General features: G+C 44.2%; 1 protein-coding gene across 1 annotated transcript in view; it reads right to left on the minus strand.

The window, feature by feature from the left end:
- Window positions 1-8,464, minus strand: part of BZRAP1 (benzodiazepine receptor (peripheral) associated protein 1) — a 45,642-nt gene extending 37,178 nt beyond the window's left edge. Inside the window, exons 1-6 of the mRNA XM_009586847.1 lie at window positions 8,360-8,464; window positions 6,878-6,961; window positions 5,353-5,442; window positions 3,906-4,028; window positions 3,396-3,500; window positions 2,986-3,036 (exon numbers count right to left, since the gene is read on the minus strand). Of these exons, the coding sequence (XP_009585142.1) occupies window positions 2,986-3,036; window positions 3,396-3,497 (153 nt within the window). The 5' untranslated portion in view covers window positions 3,498-3,500; window positions 3,906-4,028; window positions 5,353-5,442; window positions 6,878-6,961; window positions 8,360-8,464. The remainder of the gene's footprint in view (window positions 1-2,985; window positions 3,037-3,395; window positions 3,501-3,905; window positions 4,029-5,352; window positions 5,443-6,877; window positions 6,962-8,359) is intronic.
- Between the last annotated feature and the right edge of the window lie 897 nt (window positions 8,465-9,361).

The raw sequence follows: 9,361 nt of genomic DNA on the forward strand, positions 1-9,361 counted from the left end.
TGCACAGCTGGACAATTCTAAAAATCTGGAAATGCCATAAAAATAAAGCTCCTAATTCTAATTAGTCGAGAAAGCAAAGCATTTAAACAGAAAAGCAGCCGCTCCATCAAACTCATAGTGATAGCTCCTTTCATTACATTTATTTCTTGGAGGTGACACTCTTGCAATCTTTTCCAGAGTATAGTTAAAACAAGAATATCAAGCAACTGTCAAAGTCAGGACAGAGGAGAAAAATGTCCTGTTTGACAGGATTATAGCAGTACCTGCATGCAATCCAAAGTACTCTGGTAGCAAGAAGAAAAGCAGTAAGAGATATGAAACCACATCAGCAGTTACACTAGCCAAAAATCAACAATCTGCCAAAGATAACCCAACCCTCAGTTTGAATGAAATTGTTTTCTTACTGACTTACAGTGTCTGCCTTGTTCCATACCGAGATTCCCACCCCATTCCCAGAAGCATCTGCTTGCTAAACAAAAGCCAAATCCCACGTATCAAATGCATGAATAAGATAACCATCCACTTTTTGAGGGCCTCCAAATTACAATATGCTTTGAGCCAAATCACAATATGCTTTGAGCGTCAGTGCTAAATTTCAAGCCTACTTTTCCTAGCACATTGCAACCACCCATAAAATCATGGAATCGACACTTTGCGTCCAGACCTTTCCCCAGGTCTGAGACCAAGGAGTGCTGGGAATCAAGGCACAGCTCAGAACCTGGCTTTGACACGATTTCAAGCAGCTAACAGCCTGCTCAGTCATGTACCCTACTCCTAGGTCAGGGAAAACAAGCAAAGTTGAGCTCTGTTCACCGTATTTCCCAACAAAATTCTACACTGGATTGCTGAAATCAAGCTGTTGCCTTTTCCATCTATGCAGTGCAAAAGGCAGTCGAGAATCTTGTCTCATGTACTTTGGAACCACTACTGAACTCCTTCATTGCCACGACAATAACCCTCCAGGTTTTCTTTCTAAGCTGAGACAGTCCTTCTATCCATGGCATTTCTGCACACAGAAACCATCCCATAACTCTACTCACCTCCATCACTGCCTTATCACAGAACTACAGAATAGCTGAGGTTGGAAGGCAGCTCTGGAGGTCATAGAATTATAGAATCATAGAATAGTTTGCGTTGGAAGGGACCTTTAAAGTTCATCTAGCCCAACCCCATCACCTAGTCCAACTCCCTCAGCTCAAAGCAGGGCCAGCTAGAGCAGGTTGCCAAGAGCTTTGTCTAGTTGAGTTTTGAACATCTCCAAGGAGGGAGACTCCACTTACGACAATCATGTGACTGAACTCTTCCAACAGGGAAACAGACCACACTCATTCTTCATTAGTATCACATCAAAAAGCAATCCAAACACATGTAAAAATGACAATACGCAATGTAGGCACCCCAAACCCCCTAATTTTGCCCTACACTGATGTTCAGGAATGACTATGATTATAGTTAAGTCATTTAAATGACTGTTACTTCACATTAAACTAACTTTAATGACAATTTCTCTTTCTTTGGTCCACCTGGTGTCATTGACTTATAAAGCATCTCTGTACCAGTAACATGAAAGCAAGAATATTTGACTGATGAGGCCCTTCCAGAAGAACACGACCAGCTCTCAAACATAGAACAAAATGACTGTCCCTTTCTTCCTTTGCACAGGTAGATGTCCAGTTTAAACCTAAGTAGCTTCTCCAATCCTTCAATGAATTAGTTCAGAAAACATTTGGCAAGCACCAAACCTCCCTTCCCTTAAAGGCTGCTATGAAGTCAGCTAAACACCAACTGACATAAAAGCAGCACCCGTACAAGCTCTGATCCTGTCTCTGCAGCCAAAAGCAGATGTCCCAGAAAGGACATGGCAATGGGGCAACACACGTCACTTCCCCACAACATTCACCCAGCCTGCACAATTTCAATCCCATTCAGTAGGAGCCCAGCACTCTCGGGCTGTACAGTTCAGATACAGGTCAGGCCCCCTTCAAAGGAGATGCTATTTGCAGCCATGGAGCAACCTCCTCCATCAAGGATGCTTACCATCTCGCTCAACTCTCCTGGGCTCCTAACAGTCACAGCGCTGCTGCACAGCAGTGGACACAGGCAATTCAGCCTGCCATCTCTGACTGTATGTCACCACTACAGACACGGCCATAGCCTCATTAACATGAGATCTCACTGTCCAGGTGGTGTTCAGTGAGGAGTTCCGCTCGGTCTCAGATGTTTTAGTACTCAGAAAACCTCAGTGGACTGAGGGAGCAGAAGCTGCCCCACTTGCCATCACACCTAACCCAACTCTTTGGCAGCCACTAAATCACATCAAGTTCCAGGGTTTGGTGCTTTGCCTTTGCAAGTCCAGGAATCCACAGCCAAGGTTTTCTCCACAGTCATCCTAATAAACACTGAGATAATGCAAATCAAAACCAAAACAATGCTCATTACATCTGCCAGGCTGCACTGTTAAGCTGCCTGCCACCACGGCAAAGTGTGGATTTCAGAGCTGGTCCCGGCCTAGCAAATGGGACAAGGGAGCTGCCTCAAACTTCATCACTCATTATGCCTAGGCAAAGGTCACATTTCTCCTTTTTTCCCCCTAATAAAAAGCATAAAGCACATATACACAAAAAAAATTTCAAATCACATGGACTCAAGTATTCTTCCTCCCTGCAGATGATCCTGGAAAATAGAGCAGGCAGATCTGAGGTTAGTTACTTAACGCATCCCTGAAAGAGTTGTTGGGTACAATCTGAATGAAGTAACCTGAGGACTGAGCAGGCCAGAATTTAATCCCTGAAAACTTTGACCCCAGAGACTACTCTGCCAGCACAACCGATACTTGCTCACGGCAGCAACATGTTGCATCCGATCAAGACGTTAAAGCATTTTGCTCAAGAACCAACAAAACCCAGGGCATCAAGAAAGCTGACATTAAGAACAAAAGATACCAAATCTGCAGCCACTAATTCATCTTGTTTTCTTCTGTCTTACCTCTAGAAGCTGTACTGCTCCTTCATGTTCTCTTTTTGCCTCTGCCTGCGCCTAAGAAGAAATAAGAAATTGAGTAAATAAGAAAGCAGCCTATCTAAATTCACTTCTACTATCATCACCACCTTGATAGACCATTATAGATTTAAAACACTGTACAGACTGAAAGCATCTTTGGTCTTTGGACAAACAGCAGTGAGAGATCAGAACTGCCATTCATGAGAAAAGCCCTTCACTTTGCTCAGGTACCAGAGTTCGCCTAGACGCAGACACTCTTCCCTGGTTTACTTTACCCTGTAAACTCACATATACCTCCTCCATACACCGCACTTCCAAGGAAACAAGGTGCAGGAGTCCCATCACTTTCTAGGGATTCAGAGAGTTAAATGTCCATTCTCTCACACGCTGCCTACCTGCTGCAACCGTCTGACTTCCTCTTGCTTCTCCTGCAGGACTAGCAGCGCTTCCTTGTGCTCGACTTCCAGCTGCTGCCTTCGCTCAGCCACATTTCTCATGTGCTGCAGAACAATTCACAGACAGATGAAGAGCAACATTACTAAAATACTGTCCTGTGTCCTATCACAGGCCATGAAGTCAAAACACGGCCTGTATTTCATGTCGTCATTAAACAGAGGAGAAAGTTAGAAACTCTTACCACAAGCCAGAGCAAGACAATCAAAGAAAATCCTTAAATCAATGATGGCCACCTTATTTCCCCTCCCACCCAAATCCCTGAAGCAGCCTTTCTAAAGCACCTCTGCCCACTTTGGAAGGCCATGTTCAGGATCCTGCAGAAGCAGAATTCCCAACGGAAGCACAGAGACAAAAGAATGGACAAAAAAAGCAAAAAGACACAACATGTGCCATCCAAAAGCAGCACTAAGTGTCTGGACAGTCCTTCCAGCCATGTGGATCCCACTGACCTTCAGCACCTGCTCTAGATTCTCCAGCTTGGTTTGGAGTCCTTGATTCGTCTGAATTACTGAATCCCGTTCCTTAGTAACCAAAACAACCTGCAATTTCAGGTCAGCATTCTCAGATTCAACCTGAAGAGAAAGGATTTTCAATTAGCACAAGTAGCCATAGGTATTCCTTGTATAAATAACAATTTATTTCTGTATCTCAGTAGGTTGTTTTGCAGACGTATTTCTACTTGTAATCTACTTGTAATTTCTACCAAAATCATGAACCTCCTCTCCCTCTGGCTTTCACTCAAAACAAATACACGAGCATTTGTATCAGTCCGCAATGTGATGAACACTTTATTTGCACGTACCCCTTCTCTCACTAGACTCATCTCCCCTCTCCATTTGCAAGGAGGAAGGGACTCAGATATGATCAGGCTACATACTGAAGAGATACTAAAAAAGCACAAAGGTCTACAAGCTTTTTTAATCCTAGATGGTAGGATTAAACACAGAGAACAGTACAGAAAGTTCAGTAGCCTGCTGAAATCATGTTTACCTTCTCCACTTACTACAGGAAATTCCAGCAACATATTTTGGTTCTAGAGCACACTATGACTCGATAACTATTAGCAATGCAGATTATCAAGCAAAGACAAACATTTCCACTTAGAACAGTTATTAAATATGTGGGAAGCCTTATGCATGGTGGCAACATTGACATATGGGACAGACAAGTGACTTTCTAACTCTTGTGCATTACATTTGTCCAGAGAAGGAGCTGCGAACAGAAACCCATGGAGGATCTTCATTGGAGTACCAAATCCTCCACCATTCTCACACGCAACAACGTGTTCCTAGAACACAACCCTCCAAGGTGCAGCCACCCTCCCCTGAAATCCGCTCTGCAAACTGAACAATGCAAGTATCCTGCCTTTATCCCAAGACCTGAAGCTTTTGGGGTTTCCATCTGGCAAGGGCAGCTCTGAATTGCAGGTGTGGCTTTCTCTCCTGCCCCATCATCAGCCACCAAAACCCCTCTTCAAGGATGACAAAAAAAAAGTCAGAGGTGACTGAAGACTTTCAAACACACCACATGCTTGCACCACTTGCAGTGATGGGTTCTGTCCTACAACCACTCTGTCCAGTGCACACTGCTCCCCACCAACCACTGTCCGTCTTTGGTTATGAACTCATTAACAAGTTACCACAGGTAAACCAAGTATGAACTTAAGTAAGGACAAAGCATCTCACTCAAGTCTTGGGAAAGAAACTCTGTAACAAAAATAAGGCAGTTAACTGCTCTGCTTGCAGTTACCATGGGGTACGCAGGAGAGAGAGGTACACAGATGGGCACGCGACCATTACTCAGCTGGCAACTTGAAAATCTAGCATGCTAGCAAGTTCTTCTCAGCAAAATTTTACAGAAGCTAATGCTTCATCTGATAAAAATACTGCTTTTTACCTGTCCTGCCCATCCAGCCTTCTCATTCAGCTGCAAGTTCTCTTCGGCCAGTCGTGCATTTTCACTTTGTACCTCCTGCAGCTGGATCTCCTGTCCAGAAAGAGCAGCATTACTATACCAAGGCCCTCAGACTACCTCCCACAAATTATTCTGTAGAGCAGCTCCACAGGATGCTGATGGGATGCTGCTTGAGGGATGGAAGGCCACAGCGTGCAGCACTGCTCAAGCTGTTACCAGCCCTGTGCCAGATGATGTCTTAAGTTTCTTTTCCCATTTACGTAGCCTCAAAGTCCAGAATGAGAAAGACATTTATTTGTCTACTTCACAGCTCCAATGTCACATTATTTACATATTGCTGTCTAGAACTCCATCTCTATCTACAACAATTCATCAAGTTTCACTGTTGGTTCAAGATCAGAGTGTTCTTGACAAATTTCAGTTAAGGAAGAAAAAATATTTGGAAGAATGATGGTAAAGAGAGTTCTAGACTGCAAACTCAAGAGTTTTAGATGGCTGATTCTGAAACCAGGATTCAGTCTGCAGTTAAGAAAGCAACATGAGCCAGCTATCACTCTGCCTTAGAGAATACTGTCTCTGAGCAGGCAGGAGACCATGGACATATGGAGAGACACTGAATTTGTCAGGTCCAGTCCATCTGCAGCAACTTTGTACAGCATTAGAGGAATTTAATAGTTGCATAATCACATGACTCCACACACGCACATTTCCCCAACCCAATGTTTTATGGATCATCAAATATTTTCTGGCTATCCCAAGAGCTAATTCCCTGTGCGCAGTCTAAGTCCCAGAACTTCAAGGTGAGTTGGTCCCTTCTTGACCTTGAAAAGCTACTGTCTAACAACATACAATGACCAACTTATTCCTTAAATGTCTCGTTCTAACCCAAACAACGAGGCTGAGCTATGCACTGTGAACTGCATATGAGTCTGAGTTATGCATTAGAACTGACCTGAACGGAGATTTGAGCAAGATGTAAAACATCTATTCAGAAGGTAAGCACTCTTGGGTGAAACTATATATTGTCATATTCACTAATGCCACCAGTGCTGCTCAGCAAAGTAGAAACAGAAGGGGGAAATCCAGATACTGTGATATGACCTGCAAAACCTCAATGAAATTAAACAGAGGCAAGATTTCATCCAACAAATAAGGACAAGAAAATGACCGTGGGTTTGTGTAATTATCATCTCAAGATGGAGAAATCTTTCGATACTTGTCTGGAGTGCGTGTGAAAATGGTTAAGTGTCTCCTCAAACTAGCAAAGGCCACGGAGTTTCATCCAGTGATTTATGTAGCTATATTGAACCCACAGCTAGCTGAAAAGACTAAATAAACAATTCCAGCCTCAAGGGCTGGAGCCCTAAATTTGTGACACTGTTCAAATTAAGAGAAAGACTGGTGATTCCTTATTAAGATAAACTGAAGACAATCCAAGAGAGGCATGCAACAACTTAGCTCCTCTTCTACCATTATGCTTACAACAGTAGGCAACAAGAACACTTACGAGTTCTTTGCATCTTTTATGCTTTTTCCTCACTTCATGCTCAAGGTTTTCACATTTTTTGCGCTTTTTCTTGAGTTCAAATTCCTGCACGAAACAAGCATAAGTAGATCAGCAAGTCCACATTCTTACAATGCATAAGAAATTCAAGCCCAGCTTCTCAGACCCAATGCTGTATTAGCTATTTTTATTTTCTTAAAAAAATGTTTTTGTGACAAACATAAACAATATAGAAACCATGGGAGATTTTTTTAAAAGGTAGCAAAAAGAAAAAACTTTTCAAGTGAAACAGCTATTCCTCTCTTCCCCAAGCCTTTCATCTTCTGGAAACAGTTCTCTGTTTCCCATTTGCACAGATTGTTCCTATTTATATAGAACAGTAGGGAGGACAGGATGTGGGGAACAAAAACACAGAGCTGTGCAAAATATTCAGCTTGAAACACTAGCTGTGCTATCTTAGCTCCTATTCTAATCCAAATGACATCTAATAGAGAGCAGAATTCCTCTGGTTATGTACCTTTATCTGCAGTTAATCGCTACCACTCTTGGTTCCTCAGATACATAAGAACTGCTAAACCTCACTGTGAACTGTCCTAGTTTGCTGGAATAATTCACAAGGGACATATTGGAAAGGACATATTGCCAGAAAGGACTTGGGGGTACTGGTGGATGAAAAGCTGGACATGAGCCAGCAATGTGCACTCGCAGCCCAGAAGGCCAACCGTATCCTGGGCTGCATCACCAGAAGCGTGGCCAGCAGGTCGAGGGAGGGGATTCTGCCCCTCTGCTCTGCTCTGGTGAGACCCCCCCTGCAGTGCTGCATCCAGCTCTGGAGCCCTCAGCACAAGAAAGACATGGACCTTTTGGAGCAGGTCCAGAGGAGGTCACGAAAATTGTCAGGGAGGTGGAAAGCCTCTCCTATGAAGAAAGGCTGAGAGAGTTGGGAATTTTTTACAACGAGGGTGGTGGAACACTGGCACAGGTTGCCCAGAGAGGTGGTAGATGCCCCATCCCTGGAAACATTCAAGGTCAGGTTGGACGGGGCTCTGAGCAACCTGATCTAGTTGAAGATGTCCCTGCCCACGGCAGGGGGGTTGGACTAGGTGACAGTTAAAGGTCCCTTCCAACCCAAACTATTCTATGATTCTGTGATTCTATATTCCTCACACGACATCTGTCCCAGGTCAATCATATCGCAGCCCAGTTCAAATAAGACTAAACCAGATACAGCACAGAATCTACCGGCGTGTTTCCCTCTCATTTTAGTGTGACATATTCCCCCGCCAGCCTAATACCTGGAGCTGCCACCAAGCAACACTTTCCACGCAGACGGCCTGTGTTTTCCCACCGATTCTCCAAGTTTCCCACTTTTGCAGAGCAGCTGCACCTAAAAAGACTTCAGTCCCCAAAATCTCTGCCTGAACAGGTGAAAACCCCAAGAAAAAGTATAGCACTCCTTCACCCAAAACCAGGTTCACAACTCACCAGCTGCTGTATCTGTTGGCTGCTCTCTTGGTCTGTTAGTGCATTTTTGGGAGGGAAATTTTCATGTCCTTCAGAGGCAGGTCCCAGTGGTTGCACACCTGGTTCCACCTGGAAAGCAAGCGAGATGCCAGAGAGCTCAGGGACAGCCAGGACTATAGAGCATGCCATGCACACTGAGGAAGAAGAGGCTCTCCTGGCAGTACCGCCTGGGAGAGCAACGCTCCACGTGAAAACGCCTGATCTCTGAACTGCACCACTGGACATGGAGAAAGGTGAACACCACGCCAGGGATCTCTCAGCCACCAGAGACCTGTGCTGGGAGTCTTCTGGAGCACAGTGCCAATCAATCCAGCTTGTCTAAACCACCCACATGCAACAGTGGGCTCCAGAAAGCTCTCAGATCTGAGTTCCCATTTGAGCCTCATCTAAGGTTTCAACGAGAGGCATCAGTGACACCTTTCATGGCCCTCTCCAAAGCAGTAAAAAGAAGATGGAAGATGATCAGAAGGGAGAGCACAACCCCTCATAAGCAGCAGAAAGTAGAAATCAGTGAAGATGTCAGAATCAAAACCAAGAAATGGAGCATCCCACTTGGTAGCTGAGGAGGACTGAAATGGCAGCAGATGTGCTATGGCTTATGTGCCACCACCAAACCACACGAAAGGAGACACTTTTCTGTACACGTTTGTACACAAGTTTCTAACAAAATGCCTTTTAATTTGGGCTACAGACAAACACACCTTTAATCCTCTGAATTTTCACTCTCAAATTTGATGCGACATTGTCTGCCTAGAGTAATCCCTGACAGCAGGGCAAGGCCCGAGGTAAACAGAAGAAAGAGGGCTTTGATAATGTTTTAAACATTGATTTTAAAGTTATTTTTGATAAGTAGATTTTAGGGACAGGAGACCTTTAGGATCATCAAAGCCAACCTGTACAGCGAGCAAGCAGCAGGATTTTGTGACTCCATCTCAGCCTTTAACCCTCGGTTGACCTCTCGTC

Source organism: Fulmarus glacialis, unplaced genomic scaffold (genome assembly GCF_000690835.1).
Source record: "Fulmarus glacialis isolate BGI_N327 unplaced genomic scaffold, ASM69083v1 scaffold1401, whole genome shotgun sequence".
NCBI lineage: Eukaryota > Metazoa > Chordata > Aves > Procellariiformes > Procellariidae > Fulmarus > Fulmarus glacialis.